The following is a 16,920-nucleotide window of genomic DNA, read 5'->3' as shown; positions in this document are numbered from 1 at the left end:
GGCATGGCTTCGGCTTTAAGAAACTATACCTGCCGGGCGATTGCCGGTCTGTTGCCAGGGGTGTGGGAATTGCGGAGCTTACCAGCTAAGAAGGGTTGGACGCGTAGCGGTGATCCTGGGCAGTGTGTGGTCGTGGAGCATGGTGCAGGCGGGCAAGCCGCGCAGGCGTGGTCTCAGGCAGCGTGTAGCCGAGGAGCACGATGCAGGCGAGCTGGCCACGTAGGTGTGGTCTCGGGGAGCGTCAAGCCGAGGAGCACGACGCAGGCAGGCTGGCCGCGCAAGTGTGGTCTCGGGGAGCATCAAGCCGAGGAGCACGACGCAGGCGGGCTGGCCGCGCAGGTGTGGTCTCGGGGAGCATCAAGCCGAGGAGCACGACGTAGGCGGGCTGGCCGCGCAAGCCCGAGGAGCTGCTTGTGCTATTTTCCCTTTTTGCCTGCTTAGCCGTAGCGGGGGGCGAAAAAACTTCCGTATTTGATTTTCTTTCTGAGGGGGAGCCGGTTGCTTTCGTCGCACGCTTTCGGGCGTTGGGATCGAGGCGTCAGCCCGCTGTCGCTTCAACGGGGTTGCCACGTCAGGCTTTTATTAAGGCGGGGCACCTTTTGGCATTTCCGATGCGACGTGACGGTTACGCATGTGCACGGGTGGGCTGCCGCCCCACTCTCGGGAGGTGAAGGGGCGCTGGTTCTGGCGGTATATCTCCTTTAAATAGCGGACGCCCGGCTTTACTTCTATCTTTTGCTACTGAGTCTCCCTCTTCTGGCCTTGTCGTCCCCTTTCCAATCTTCTGCTTCCTGTGTCGTCCTCCCTTTCCCCGTAGCACCTCCTTGTTAAGGTTAGTTGAGATGTCGTCCTTTCCTCCTTCCCCTTCTTCCCCTTCCCGTGTAGCTGAGGGGGGACGTCCTTCGACGCCCCCCGTAGAATCCTCTGATGGGGAAGCGGCGCGGGCCCTTGAGGCCTTGATGTGGCCGCATGACTTTGACTCCACCGTGAGTGGGTCTTTGCTGGGGGGGCTCCGGGAGCGCTATTGCATCCCGGAGGACCACATCCTTAGTGCCCCAGAACCGGGACAGCGGGCATATGACCCCGTCCCAAAGAGTTTTGCGCTGACTTTGGACGCCCTGGAGGCAGGTCTTCGCTTTCCCCTTCATCCCCTCATTGTGTCCTGCCTGTCTTTCTCGCGGATTTCTCCATCTCAAGTGGCGCCGAACTCTTGGCGTTACCTAGTGGTATTCCTGGGAGAATGCCACTACGCCAATATCACCCCCACCCTCAATCTCTTTCTTTCCTGTTACCGCCTTTCCATGGGTTCGGGGGGTTACTTCCTATCTGCCCGGACGGGCTTTCGAGTCGGAGGGGCCCCTTCCAATAATAAAGGGTGGATGGGGAGGTTTTTTTACATTTGCCGTGCACGGGACTGGGGTTTTGGGGTTCGGTGGTCCGCGAGGGCGATCGACAATACCACCCCATGCTTGGGCAAAGCAGAGCACCAAGATCTGGGGAGGCTCAAAGAGATTCTCCCCAGGTCGCAGGCCATCTGGAACATGACCGAGCAATGACTGGTCGAGGCTGGTCTCAGCCCGATGCCTCTGGGTACGTTAGTGACGTTTAGTTCGGGTATTTGCATGGTTCATTTCTGGTACTAACACTTTTCTTGTTTTTTGTAGAAATGGTGAACCTCCGGTCGCTTTTGGGGGGTCAGGCGTCGCAAGCTCCTCCCCCAGCTCCGCCGGCCGACCTACAGCCCGGCTCGGAGGATGCCCCGATGGAGGTCAAGGCCGGGCGCCCTCACAAGAAGGCGAAGGCAGCACCTTCGAAGGGGCCTGAGGCAGGCCCCAGTCGGGGCGAGACCGGGCCTAGTCGGCGGGCGGCTGGAAAGGGTCCGTGCCCTACCTCCGTACGTGACCTGGGCCGACTACCAGCCGGGGACGGGGCGCCATTCCAGACGCGGCTGGTGAGCGAGATCCCACTCGGGGAGTCCAGCGACCCCCTGGTCGCCCGCTGTGGGGGCTTGTCCCGCGGGGACAGAGTGTGGGCCGGAGGGGACCCCTCCGTAGCGTTCCTCCGAGGCGCACTTCATCCCGACATGGCTCGGGATTTGTACGTCCTGCCCTCGGAGGTGCTGCTCAACAAGTCCGCCCAATCCTTGATCTGGGTAAGTACTTCTCCTCTTTTCTTGTTTGGGTTTGTTCGTCTGACGCCGCCCTTTCTAACCCGTCTTTCCTTTTGCAGGGCCTCCATTATGCGACGACCCTGATGGACAGGGTGCGTGATGCCGGTCGGGTTATCGGAGGCCTCGTCAACCGCAACGCCGAGCTCCACCGCCAGGTCAAGGAGGTCCGAGCCGGGGCTAGCCCGGAGACTGTGGCGGCCGCTGAGAAGCGCGCGGCGGAGTCTGAGGCGGAGGCGGCTCGCCTCAGGTCGGAGCTCGAGGCCGCCAAGAAAGCAAACGAGGAGCTCCAGAAAACAATAAGGGTGGAGTGGACTGAGCTCCTTCTGTTGAAGACGGAGGTGAGCGCCCTCAGCAAGAAGCTGGAGGAGGCAAAGGCCGAGATGAGAGCGGCCTCGGAGGCATTGGCGGAGGAAGCCCGTCTTCGACTCGCCAAAGATAAGGAGCTCCTTGAGGCATATAAGAAGTCCAAGGGGTTCGAACTCGGGCTAACGCGGACGGGGCGGGTATCCTTTGAGTACGGATACCGAGTCACCATGTCCCGTTTCCACGCTCGTCACCCCGGCCTCGAGGTGGAGGAGGACCCCTTCGCTCCTCACCCCGAGGATCTAGGGGTAGACATGCCCGAGGACGTCCCCTTTGACGACCGCCTGGTTGTCCCATAGTAATAATAAGGAAGGGTCCTGTATTTTAAGGTGCTAGTTAATTTTGTAAGTCGGGATCGAGTCCTGTAAGTCGGGGTCGAGTCCTGTACTCTTAGTTTTGAAATATAAAGCAAAATTTTCTTCTCGTGTGTTGTTTGTCTACTTCTTCTTCCTTTAGGCGAAAAAGACTTCCTCTTCCCTTGGGCGAAAAAGCTCCTTCCTTAGATGAAGAACTTCCTCTTCCCTTAGGCGAAAAGTTTCTTTATTTAAGCAAAGAACTTCCTAAGGTTCTGGACATTTCATGTTCTCGGCAAGGGAGAACCGTCCATTGTCGCGAGCCGATATGTACCCGGTCAGACTATTTTGTCGACCCGATAAGGTCCCTCCCATTTGGGGGCCATCTTCCCCCTCGCGCGGGTCGAGTCGCTGACCTCGGTCTTACGTAGGACTAGGTCGTCTAACTTAATCGGTCGGGGTCGTACCTTCCGGTTGTAGACCCGAGCGACAGCTCTTTTGTAAGAGAGGGCCATCAGGTGCGTGTCGGCATGCCGCTCCTCGAGCAAGTCGAGGCCGGCTCGAAGTCCTTCGTTCGTGATTTTCTCGTTGTAGTTTCTCGTCCGAAGGGTGGCGATGGCTAACTCGGGTGGTAGGACGACCTCGGTTCCGAACACGAGGCTGTAGGGGGACTCTCCAGTCACGGTCTTGGGGGTGGTGCGTAACGACCATAAGACGCTCGGGAGTTCGTCCGTCCAGGCTAATCGGGCTGCGGACACTCTTCTTTTGAGCCCGTCTAGAATGGATCGATTGGGTACTTACGCCAGCCCGTTCGTCTGAGGGTGAGCCACCGAGCTGAACCTTAGTTGGATTCCATGGCTTGCGCAGAACTCCCGGAACCTTCTACCGGCGAACTGAGGCCCGTTGTCCGTAATAATGGTTTTAGGCAAGCCAAACCGGGTCACCAGGTTCCTCCACACGAACTTCTCCATTTGTCGCTCCGTGATCGTGGCCAGTGGTTCGGCCTCGACCCACTTTGTGAAATAATCCACTCCCACGACGATGTACTTCCGCTGTCCCGAGGCTAGTGGGAAAGGCCCGAGCAGGTCCAGACCCCACTGCGCAAATGGCCATGCGCAATCGATGGGGGTGAGCGAGATCGCGGGCTGCCGGGGTGTGCGGGCATGTTCTTGGCACGAACTGCACCGCTGCACATAAGCCTTCGCGTCGCGGCACATGGTCGGCCAGTAGTAACCTTGGCGAAGTATTTTGTGTGCCAGGGTTCGCCCGCCGATGTGTTCCCCGCAGACCCTCCCGTGGACTTCAGCCAGAACCGTCTGAGCTTCGTCGGGCTCCAAGCACCGTAGGAGGGGGTATGTGAAGGACCGCTTATAGAGCCATCCACTCACCTCGGAGTACCATGCATGCGTGCGACGCAGGCGCCGAGCCACAACCTCGTCGGGAGGAAGGGTCCCGTCCCGCTTGAAGCATAGTAACTCCTGCACCCACGTGATTGGAGCGCCGCCGGAGACCGCGGCTACGATTTCGATGGCACGGGCAGGGAGCTCGTCGATCTCGGGCCGGACTCCGGGGGCTGGCTTCGACGCTAGTTTAGCTAGCGCGTCTGCTCGCTCGTTTTCTCCCCTCGGAACATTGGATAATGCAAAGTGAGAGAACTTGGTGGTCAGGTTCTTTACCTGCGCCAGGTACTTGGCCATGACTGGGTCCCAAGCCTCATATCCGCCGCTGAGTTGTTCGGCTACCAGCTGCGAGTCGGTGAGGACGTGTAAGGCATCCACTTGCATTTCGAGGGCCAACCTGAGTCCGGCTAGGAGTGCCTCATATTCTGTCTCGTTGTTGGTGGCTTGATACCCGAAGCGGAGGGAGCGCTCGAATGATCGTCCGTCGGGAGACCACAGCACCAGCCCTGCACCGACGCCCTTTGAGTTGGCTGACCCATCCACGTGCAAGACCCATGGTTCAGGAGGTTGCTCCAGATCCGTGTCCTCGGTCTGGGTTAATTCTGTGATGAAGTCGGCCACGGATTGGGCTTTGATGGCAGTTTTGGGCACGTATCGTACGTCATGCTCGCCGAGCTCCACCGCCCATTTGAGAAGACGTCCCGCAACATCAAATTTAGACAAGACCTGTCGAAGTGGTTGGTCGGTGATGACCTCCACTGGGTGAGCCTGGAAGTAGGGGCGTAGCTTCCGGGCTGATAGCACAAGCGCTAGTGCCAGTTTCTCAATCGGTGGGTATCGTTCCTCCGGCCCGTTTAGGACATGGCTGACGTAGTAGACCGGTAGCTGCTCGCCGGAGTTTTCTTTGATCAGAACAGAACTGACTGCGTGTTGGGAGGCAGCCAAGTAGAGGCCGAGCTTTTCCCCGGGAGAGACAGAGGCAAGTCGGGGGAGGCTGGCCAAGTGTTGCTTCATTTGCTTGAAGGCTTCCTCGTACTCCGCCGTCCATTGAAAATTCTTCGGGTTCTTCAGCGCCCTGAAGAAGGGGAGGCAGCGATCGCCCGATCGGGCAAGGAAGTGTGACATGGCGACGAGTCTCCCGTTAAGGCGCTGCAGGTCTTTGATCGTCCGAGGCGACTGCATGTTGACAATTACCTGGACCTTCTCTGGGTTGGCATCGATCCCTCTTTCGTGTATGATGAACCCGAGGAATTTTCCCGAGGTGACGCCGAAAGCGCACTTCGCGGGGTTGAGACGCATGCCGAACCTGCGTAGCGTGGCGAATGTCTCGACCAGGTCGGTAAGATGAGTTCTTCCCTCTTGGCTTTTCACGATCATGTCGTCAACGTAAACTTCCATGTTTCGCCCGATCTGGTGGGCGAACATCTTGTTCACTGTTCTTTGGTACGTAGCCCCGGCGTTCTTCAATCCGAAAGGCATGACTTTATAAAAGTATACCCCTTGATCGGTGAGGAAGGCTGTGTGCTCTTAGTCTTCGAGCGCTATTCTGATCTTGTTGTATCCTGAGAAGGCATCCATAAATGAGAGGCGGGCGTGTCCGGCTGTGGCGTCTACCAACTGGTCGATCTTTCGGAGGGGGTAGCAATCTTTAGGGCATGCATTGTTGAGGCTGGTGTAGTCAACGCACATCCTCCAGTTTCCATTGTGTTTCCCTACGAGGACTACATTGGATAGCCATCGCGGGTATCTGGCTTCTTCTATGAAGCCGGTCGCTAAAAGTTGGTCCACTTCTTCTCGTATGGCGAGTTGCTGATCAGGGGCCTGGCGCCTGGGCTTTTGCTTTACCGGGCGAGCGTCGGGTGAGATGTTGAGGCGATGTTGCGCGACCTCTGGGTCGACGCCCGTCATGTCAGATGGCGACCAGGCAAAGACGTCGGCATTTTCCTGTAGGAGACCGACAAGCTGCTTTCGTTCCTGCTCGGGTAACTCCAACCCGATTTTGACCGTCTGATCCGGACGCTCTTCTAGCAACGGCAAGTCGACGGTGGATTCCCTTGGCTCGGGATGGGGGGTCAGTCTCTTCATCTCCCGAGGATCCTCCAGCGGAGATTCGATCCTCGCCCTCTTGTTTAACGAGACGACGGTTAAGTAGCAACGCCTGGATTCTCGGGGGCTTCCCGTGACTTCCCCGACCCCGGCGTGAGTCGGGAATTTGATAGTTGTTAGGATCAAGAGCACTAAGAGGGGGGGTGAATTAGTGCAGCGAAAAACCTTCTGCGATTAAAATCGAAAACTGCGTTCGTTCGATAGAAGTGATTTTGGTAAGAAAGCTGATTCGTAAATCACTTCAACTTTTGACTAGGAGAGATGAAGCAAAGATATGAACGCAGTTTGCAGTTATGATGGAAATCAGAATATAAGCGCAAACTGAAATACGACGTTCGTACGATAAAAGCGATTTTGGTATAAAAGCTGATTTGTAAACTACTTTAACTTGAGATACGGCGAGATGTAGTTAAAGCAAAGATATAAAGGCAGTTTGCAGTTATAATGGAAATCAGAATGTAAGCGCAAACTGAAATACGACGTTCGTTCGATAAAACTGATTTGCGTCTTAAACCCCGATTCAGAAAGCACTGAACTTTGAAACACGTTCGTAAAAACACAGAAGTCAGTAAGCTATTGAGGAGGTTTGCAGTAAAGATAAGATGCTCAAAGTAAATGCAAACCGAGATTTAGAGTGGTTCGGTCAATCTTGACCTACTCCACTTTTGGCTTCCTCCACCGACGAGGTCACCGACGTCAACTAGAGGCCTTCCTTCAATAGGTGAAGGCCAACCACCCTTTTACAGTTTCACTCCTTTTGACGGGCTTAGGAGACAACCCTTACAGAATTTTCTCTCATCTCTTTACAACTCAGAACTTAGAAAAAAAGAGGGAGAAGAACTTTTGGCCTTTACAACAATTTTGAGCTCTAAGAATCATAGAAAAAGATCAAGATTTTAGTGTAAGTTCATGCTCTTTCAGTGCTGAATGGGTAGGGTATTTATAGGCCCCAACCCAGTTCAAATTTGGAGCTCAAAACTGTCAATTCCCGGAATTCCGGGATCAGGCGGTTGCACCTCCTGACTGGAGCGGTTGCACCGCCTGGCAGAGCTCAAAGACTGAGCCTCTGGGCGGTCCTACCTCCTGTCAGGGGCGGTTGCACCTCCTGCCAGAGCTCGAAGACCGAGCTCAGGCGGTTGCACCTCCTGACTGAGGCGATTGCACCGCTTGGCAGAGCTCGAAGACCGAGCTCAAGCGGTGCCACCTCCTGTCAGGGGAGGTTGCACCGCCCAGTCTCGCTCGGGGACTGAGCCCAGGCGGTGCAACCTCCTGCCTTGGGCGGTTCAATCGCCTGGCAGAAATCAGGGTCCGAATGGGTTGATCCATTCGGCCCAATTTGGGTTTTTCAGGGGCCCAATTGCCCCAAGATTAAGTTAATGGGATCACCTCCCATTTCCAACTTAATCATTATGCTAACTACGATATTCCCTAAGACATTTACTGTAACTTGCTCCGGTGCGTCAATCGCTTCTTCCGGCGAGCTTCCGGCGAACTTCCGTCGATCATCCGATAAACCCTCGGTGATGCTCCTGCGAACTTCCAGCAAACTCCTAAACTTGCGACGATTCACTTGGCGAGTTCCGACGAGCTTCTTTGGCAAGCTTATGGACTTCTCGGATTTGTTCCAGCAGAACCTCCGACGACTGTCCGAACTTCCGTCGAACTCTCGAACTCCCAACGTGATCATTGTCATGACTCCGGCGCAACTCCTGCTGCATGTCTTACTTTCATTGTAGTTAATCCTACACACTTATCTCAACATACAGATTAGACAACAAATGACAATTGACTTCATCATCAAAATCCGAGATTCAACAATCTCCCCCTTTTTTATGATGACAATCAATTGATAATGGAGTTAACCCTAACTCCCCCTGTCTTGATTCCCATCATGATGTATCTCTTTGAAGATGATGTCAAGGCTTGACATTCATTTTCAAATTTTACATTACAAGTTTGAATGATGGTAATAGTAGCAATTCATCATATTGTAAGATATCAACATGTAAAGCTGCGAAGTAAGATTTTGATATCATTACATGATGCACACATTTCAAATATTTTAGCAAGTATTGCATTTCATCACATGGTAAGATATCAACTCGTAAAATTACGATGCAAGTTTTTTGTTTGATATCTTGACACGATACAAACAAGGCATAATGCAAATTAATCATAGCATCTGTTCATATATCTCTTGGTGATGCAAGCATGGCATAATCATAGCATCAGTGTGTATAGCATCAATTCATATATTTCTCGGTGATGCAAGCATGGCATAATTATAGCATTAGTGTGTATAGCATCAATTCATATATTTCTCCCCCTTTGTCATCAACAAAAAGCATGGTAGTTGTGATACCAAGAGAACAATATAAGTAAATTTTGAGCATAAGTGCGATAATTGTTCATGCCTTTACTCGGTTCTGTTATTTTCCAATAGTAAGTGATAGGAAATCAAGCATATAAAGGAAGGCATGATACGTAGATTGCTTTGAATACTTCTTCCTTTTTATTTGTTATAATCTTTTTGCATGAAGGAGGAAAGTCATTTGTGATACCAGCTATTTGTGAGTTTACTTTGAGTCAAGATATGTGTGTGAAACCGCTCTTTGCAAGTAAAAATACTATCATCCATATTTCAGGATGGAATTCATAAGCAGGAATCATTTCATCAAATCCATTTCAGAAAAATATTTTTCATAAGAGTGTATGAGAAAATCCGATTTTTAGCATTCCAATTGTTAAGCGAATCCGAAAATGAAATGAACACTTTCATGCATTCGGACAAGACTATGCTACAAATTTTCAAATACAATCATGAAGACAAAACATTTTTGTATTCAACACATAATTTACAACATGTTATTTAGGCATGTAATGGCAATCACGTGATTTGATCATTCAATAAAGTCCGAAAAATAATTTTAACTAGTTTATGTATTCGGACACATCAACATTCCTAATTCTCTTCTTATGAAATCAAATTGTTCTTCACTTAGAGGTTTTGTAAAAATATCAGCTAGTTGATGTTTAGTGTTAATATCATGGCAATGTCATGACTTATCAACTGCATTGGTATATCATTTTCTCAAATTATATTTATCATGGAAATCAAGGCACAAGGTTTTCAAAACATTTAGTTTCAATGTAAGATCCGAGATAAACAATGAGAGATGTTTGTAACTCTGCATATGCTCAAAAATATATCAGGTAACCATATCAAGGATCAAGGCAAAGCCCATCATGGTGAGTAACATAAGGAGTTTACAATAACAATAGGTGATTGTGTTCATACAAGCTCATTCATGAGGTGAAAAATTAAAGTGCCTAAATAAAGAGTCAAATTGTCGATGAATTTGCTGCAGCTCAGATAGGATTTGATCTTGTCGATGTTCAAGCCATTCTTGTCTTTGTTCAAGCCGTTCTTGTCTTTGTTCGAATCAGTCCATCCGAATCCAAATATCTTCGACAGATGTTGTATGAGTTTGCTCAAATGGATGTGTTTCCTCAAAGGGACAGATCGGAGGAGATTGGGTACCCCTAAAGACTGGTGTTTCCGGTTCTGGTTCAGGTTGAGGGGGATCGGTTCTTCTAGGCATTCTAACCCAGTTACTGTTTCTATAAAAACATCTTAATCGGTGAAGTAGATTTTTATTTATTATGCTAAACCTATCTACTTTTATTACTTCTTCTTCCGGCGGTATTAGAATATCGTAGGCTTTCATTATTCTAGTGATTATACCACCATATGGGAGCATCATGTCTTTCTTAGATAGTTCTAACATGTTTTGTTGGATAAGATAACCAAGACAGATGTCATGTCCTTTCATAATCAAATACATAGTTCCTAATTCTAATTGGCTTACTTCATCATGATGGTATTGTTTAGGGAGAATGATGCTAGTTAGGATATGATGAAGTACCTTAGTGTTTAGAGGCAGTAGATGTTCACAACTTTTAGGTACAAATGCTAAGTTGGGATTGGCGAAAATTGTTCCTAAGGCTTCAACATATGTTGTTCCAATAGTTTCATCATCCCATGATCCTCTAAAGTAAAGTCCTCTACTTTTTATGGGAATGCCTATCATGTCGCAAATGAATTTATCTGTAATGGAGATGTGTTGTCCTAAAAGATAGGTAGACATTCTTTCTTCTTCATCTATTTGTATGTTGTTGTAAAACAATCTAACAAGTCTTAGATAGATGGGTTCATTAATTTGCAAAATAGGGAGTAGATCTAAATTTGCAAACCATTGGATTGTCTCTAAGTCTCTTAGTTCATTTAAATCTATATGTTTTCCCTTATTGACACTCCTAAGTTTGAAAGAGGAAAACTTTTCAGCATGGTATTTTGAATCGAAAAGGGTGAGATCAAAATCTTCCACTAATCTCCTCTTCCCTTTGTCCCTTGAGGATCTTCTAGATCCCATAACTACTGCTATTTAGAAGAATAGTGATGAGCAAGAGTAAATGAATCAAAAACAGAATTTTAAGGGCTTCTTAGAGAATATCTTAGTGAGATCTTCAGGAGAGGGAAGGATTGTTGATGTTTTGCTCCAAAATGAGGAGTATTTGGGATGCTATGAGGGGAGAAATGGGGATTGAGGAGTTTTGGAAGAGTAAAGAGGGGAAGGGAGTGAGTTGGGGTCGGTTTCACCGCCGGCCCTAGCTTGGGTTAGAAAGGGCAGAGTTGCGGGCGGTTGCACCTCTGGCTGGGGCAGTGCAACCGCTTGCAACACGTGACAGTTGGAGGTGCTACCTCCAGCTGGGGCGGTTCAACCGCTACAGGTAGTGAGCATAGTCTTGAATGTTTTTGACTTTTTATTTGTGGAACAATCAACTTCACTTACGTAATTACGTAAGAATAAGAATTTTTGCACGATCAAGATGCATACTCTCAATGTCGTACACATGTTTGTGATAGATTGTTCAAGTTGGTAAGCCTTGAAAGTTCATGACAAACTTAGTCAGTTTATGATATAGAATTGGATTCGAAAGTTACGAACGGATGAAATTGATGGGTTCGAAAATCCAGAGGATATGTGAATTAGGAATCATGAGTTTCCAATTCTGAGAAATCAAATAGGATTGTATTCAAATCGTATTTGTGATTTTAATTTTCTAATCCTCTTTTGTTATTTGGGGTAGAGAGCATTGCGAGTTCCATTTTGGACTTCGGGTCATGAATATCGAGAATCCAAGGAGCAGGATATTATTTCTTGCTCCAGCTTATAATAATTTTTTGTCTTTACAGGAAAGGATGATTTTTAGGTACCCATTTGCTTTTGGGTGCCTCAAAATAGATCTATATTGTTTATCATGTTGCATAAAATTTGTCATGGTTCCTTTAGGAACCCAAATTAATTTATTCGGACTAATTTTCTTGAATGGACAATAATACGTTTTGTGTCCAAGTTTGCAACAAAAGTTGCATTTGCTTTGGTGTCGAACATGTAAGATGGGGCCTTTTATGAAGGTGGTTGGATTTTGGTGAGGACTTCTCACAAATCTAATTCCACTTCTTTTGGGAACGTGACCCTTGTTTGCAAGAATCATGTTCAATGACTTGCTACCAACCTCGAATTTCTTCAAGATGTCCTTAAGTAGCAAGTTTTCCTTTTGGAGAGTTTTTAGATCATGGCATTTTATGCATGAGCCTAAACTATCATGATATTCAGCTTTTAACTTATCAAAATTACAAGTAAGACCGTCATGCTCCTTTTTTAGCAAGTTGTATTTTCTACCAATAATCTTGCATTCATCAAATAAGTCATGGAAGGCATTTAATAATTCATCAAATGATAAATCTGCATCTATTAAATTCGTTACCTCCTCTCCGATGGCCATTAAGGCGGAGTGAGCAACTTGCTCGGTGTTGGACTCCTCTTCTTCGGACGCGCTCGAGTCATCCCACGTTGCTTTGAGCGCCTTCTTCTTTGATGTTCTCTTTTTGGCTTGGGGACAATCACTCTTGTAGTGTCTCGGCTTTTTGCACTCATAGCAAATAACTTGGTCATTTTTGGGTTCAAGTTTATTTTTTGCGTCATTCTTAAACTTGTTTCTTTTAATGAATTTTTTAAATTTTCTTGTTAGAAGTGCCAAGTCATCATCATAGTCCTCATCACTTGAGTTTTCTCTCAAGTGGTCTTCTGAAGTTCTAAGTGTCATATCCTTCCTGTTCTTTGGAAGGATGTCTTCTTGCTCTTCATGAGCTTTGTAGGTCATCTCGTAGGTCATTAATGACCCGATTAGTTCTTCAAGAGGGAAGTTGCTTAGATCTTTCGCCTCTTGAATAGCAGTGACTTTAGGATCCCAACTCTTAGGAATGGATCTTAGAATCTTATTTACGAGCTCAAAATCTGAAAAACTTTTTCCGAGTCCTTTTAGACCGTAGACGACATCCGTGAAACGGGTAAACATGTCGCCAATGGTCTCACTCGGTTTCATCCGGAAAAGTTCGAAAGAATGTAACAGAAGATTGATTTTTGACTCTTTCACTCTACTTGTGCCTTCGTGAGTCACTTCGAGTGTGTGCCAAATATCAAATGCGGTTTCACAAGTCGAAACACGGTTAAACTCATTTTTATCAAGTGCACAAAATAAGGCATTCATAGCTTTTGCATTAAGAGCGAAAGCCTTCTTCTCCAATTCATTCCAATCGATCATTGGAAGAGAAGACTTCGAAAATCCGTTTTCGACAAGATTCCAAAGTTCAAAATCCATAGAAATAAGAAATATCCTTATTCGGGTCTTCCAATAGGTGTAGTCCGTCCCATTGAACATGGGTGGACGTGTAATAGAATGGCCCTCTTGGTTTCCGGCGTATGCCATCTCTCTTGGGTTTTAATCCATTAGAGAGTTAACCCTGCTCTGATACCAATTGTTAGGATCAAGAGCCCTAAGAGGGGGGGGGGGGAATTAGTGCAGCGGAAAACCTTCTGCGATTAAAATCGAAAACTGCGTTCGTTCGATAGAAGTGATTTTGGTAAGAAAGCTGATTCGTAAATCACTTCAACTTTTGACTAGGAGAGATGCAGCAAAGATATGAACGCAGTTTGCAGTTATGATGGAAATCAGAATATAAGCGCAAACTGAAATATGACGTTCGTACGATAAAAGCGATTTCGGTATAAAAGCTGATTCGTAAACTACTTTAACTTGAGATAAGGCGAGATGCAGTTAAAGCAAAGATATAAAGGTAGTTTGCAGTTATAATGGAAATCAGAACGTAAGCGCAAACTGAAATACGACGTTCGTTCGATAAAACTGATTTGCGTCTTAAACCCCGATTCGGAAAGCACTGAACTTTGAAACACGTTCGTAAAAACACAGAAGACAGTAAGCTATTGAGGAGGTTTGCAGTAAAGATAAGATGCTCAAAGTAAATGCAAATCGAGATTTAGAGTGGTTCGGTCAATCTTGACCTACTCCACTTTTGGCTTCCTCCACCGACGAGGTCACCGACGTCAACTAGAGGCCTTCCTTCAATAGGCGAATGCCAACCACCCTTTTACAGTTTCACTCCTTTTGACGGGCTTAGGAGACAACCCTTACAGAATTTTCTCTCCTCTCTTTACAACTCAGAACTTAGTAGAAAAGAGGGAGAAGGACTTTTGGCCTTTACAACAATTTTGAGCTCTAAGAATCATAGAAAAAGATCAAGATTTCGGTGTAAGTTCATGCTCTTTCAGTGCTGAATGGGTAGGGTATTTATAGGCCCCAACCCAGTTCCAATTTGGAGCTCAAAACTGTCAATTCCCGGAATTTCGGGATCAGGCGGTTGCACCTCCTGACTGGAGCGGTTGCACCTCCTAGCAGAGCTCAAAGACTGAGCCTCTGGGTGGTGCTACCTCCTGTCAGGGGCGGTTGCACCTCCTGCCAGAGCTCGAAGACCGAGCTCAGGCGGTTGCACCTCCTGACTGAGGCGGATGCACCGCCTGGCAGAGCTCGAAGACCGAGCTCAAGCGGTGCCACCTCCTGTCAGGGGAGGTTGCACCGCCCAGTCTCGCTCGGAGACTGAGCCCAGGTGGTGCCACCGCCTGGCTGGAGCGGTTGCACCTCCCAGTCTCGCTCGAAGACTGAGCCCAGGCGGTTGCAACCTCCTGCCTTGGGCGATTCAACCGCCTGGTAGAAATCAGGGTCCGAATGGGTTGATCCATTCGGCCCAATTTGGGTTTTTCAGGGGCCCAATTGCCCCAAGATTAAGTTAATGGGATCACCTCCCATTTCCAACTTAATCATTGGGCTAACTACGATATTCCCTAAGACATTTACTGCAACTTGCTCCAGTGTGTCAATCGCTTCTTCCGGCGAGCTTCCGACGAACTTCCGTCGATCATCCGATGAACACTCGGTGATGCTCCTGCGGATTTCCAACAAACTCCTGGACTTGCGACGATTCACTTGGCGAGTTCCGACGAGCTTCTTTGGCAAGCTTATGGACTTCTCGGATTTGTTCCAGTAGAACCTCCGACAACTGTCCGAACTTCCGTCGAACTCTCGAACTCCCAACGTGATCATTGTCATGACTCCGACGCAACTCCTGCTGCATGTCTTACTTTCATCATAGTTAATCCTGCACACTTATCTCAACATACAGATTAAACAACAAATGACAATTGACTTCATCATCAAAATCCGAGATTCAACAATAGTTTGGTAGTAAGTTGAGACGACGGCTCTGACCTTGTTGAGGGTTGGTCGGCCGAGGATGGCGTTGTACGCAGTGGGGAGGTCGACCACTAGAAAAGTGGTCATTACTGTCTTCGACCTCGGCGGGGCCCCCAAGGTTAAGGGCAGGGTGATAGCTCCCAGTGGTGAGATCGAATCTCCGGTGAATCTGGTGAGCGCCGAGCACATTGGCTTCATGTTCTCCCTAGCCAAGCCGAGCTTTTGGAAAGCATCGAAGTAAAGTATGTCGGCTGAGCTCCCGGTATCGACCATGATCCTCCTTACTTGCGCGTTGGCGATCCTGGCCGATATCACAAGCGCGTCGTCGTGCTCGGGTTGTTCGGATGCTCCGGTCGGGAAAGTGATCTCGGGTTTGGGCCCGTTCCTGTGAGCTTCGGTCGGGGCGGCTCTGGCGTAAGCCTTTCTTCCCGTCATGGAGCCCCCGCTAAACGCGGGGCCGCCGGCTATCACATCGATGTGTCGCTCGATAGGGCCCTCCGGGCACGGCGAAAGTTCCTTGTCTGGTCGAAGGTACTGGCCGAGATGCCCTCTATGGATGAGCTCCTCGATCTGCCTTTTTAACTCACGACACTATTTAGTGTCATGCCCATGCTACCGATGGAAGCGGCAATATTTTGATCGGTCTGCCAGCTCTCGCGGGCTCCTCATCGGGTGAGGATCTTTGAGTAGTCCCTTCTCCTTTATGTGGAGAAATATTTCTGTTCGGGACGAGTTCAAGGCGGGGAGAGGGGACCTTGGTGTCGGTGGGTCGGATCTATCTAACCTACGCCAGGATGCAGTGGGTTGTTGCTGCCGGGGCGGTTCCGACTTGCCCCTCTATGTTCTAATCATGGGAATCATTAATTTTTGAATCACTATTGGTGAATCATTTTCTTTGTAAGAAACCTAAAACACATTTCAATGATATGCACAGTTGAATGATTTAAAATATATTTTGATGGCACGCGTAATCGGATTAATCTAACCTACATTTTGATGATTGTGCCGTCCAATCATTCTAAAGTTCATTTTGACAATAGACATAGCTTAATCGGCCTAAAACGAATCTCGACGACATACATGATCGATCGTATCGACGTAAAGTACAGATCAATGTAAAGTATTTTTTAATGATATACATAGCCAAGATAGTCAAATGCACTAAATAACTTATGATTCGATTTAGTATCGATTGTTTAACAAGAGTCACTTCCTGACTTGACCTCATCAAACTCTACAAGAAATGCGTGGGGGGTGAGGCAAACGAAGAGCGATAAGAATGTGACGATGCCTTAACACCACATAGTCAACAACTTAGCATCATATAACTGACACCTTGGTACCATGTGATTAGTATCTCATTACCACGTGATGAGTATGCGGTTGACATCTCGGCATAAAACTAAATTAGTTAGATCTCACTATATTCTGGATTCGATATGACCTAATCATAACTTAGTACAAGAGAAGCATACAAGAACTCCTTATAATTGACGTTAATCACAAGAGTAATGATATTAAGAGCCCACTGTAAAAAGGCTAACAATACAGCTCAAAGCATAGGACCAACCTTTCGACCCCACAGCTTAGGCATTGTCGAAGATGACGATAACACTGGTTTATAGGTTAATTTTGGAATCATCAGAGTGTGGTGATAGCTGAAATAAATCTAAATTAAGTTGTGACTGCACAACTTAAATCTCGATCGGCTCCAAATCATTATTGGCTTGGTCAATTAAGTTGTGACTGCACACCTACAACTTGATTTCCATTGGTTAACGAGTTTATAGTTGATCGATAACTGCATGTCATGTTTGGAACTTTAGTCAATATTTTCTCAGCATTAGATTCCTCCTTGAGGCGTGTAATATATTATTTAGAATAACGTATGTTAGTATGACAGAGTATCGGAAAC

General features: G+C 47.8%; 1 protein-coding gene across 1 annotated transcript; it reads right to left on the bottom strand.

The window, feature by feature from the left end:
• Nucleotides 1-3,623: 3,623 nt before the first annotated feature.
• Nucleotides 3,624-5,705, bottom strand: LOC135644139 (uncharacterized). The gene has a single exon (XM_065161599.1). The coding sequence runs from the start codon at nt 5,703-5,705 to the stop codon at nt 3,624-3,626; it is 2,082 nt and encodes a 693-aa protein (XP_065017671.1).
• Nucleotides 5,706-16,920: the final 11,215 nt, after the last annotated feature.

Source organism: Musa acuminata, chromosome BXJ3-8 (assembly GCF_036884655.1).
Source record: "Musa acuminata AAA Group cultivar baxijiao chromosome BXJ3-8, Cavendish_Baxijiao_AAA, whole genome shotgun sequence".
In the NCBI taxonomy this organism is placed as follows: Eukaryota; Viridiplantae; Streptophyta; class Magnoliopsida; order Zingiberales; family Musaceae; genus Musa; species Musa acuminata.
The sequence above is the reverse complement of the archived record's forward strand: the minus strand, read 5'-3'. Positions and strand labels throughout refer to the sequence as shown.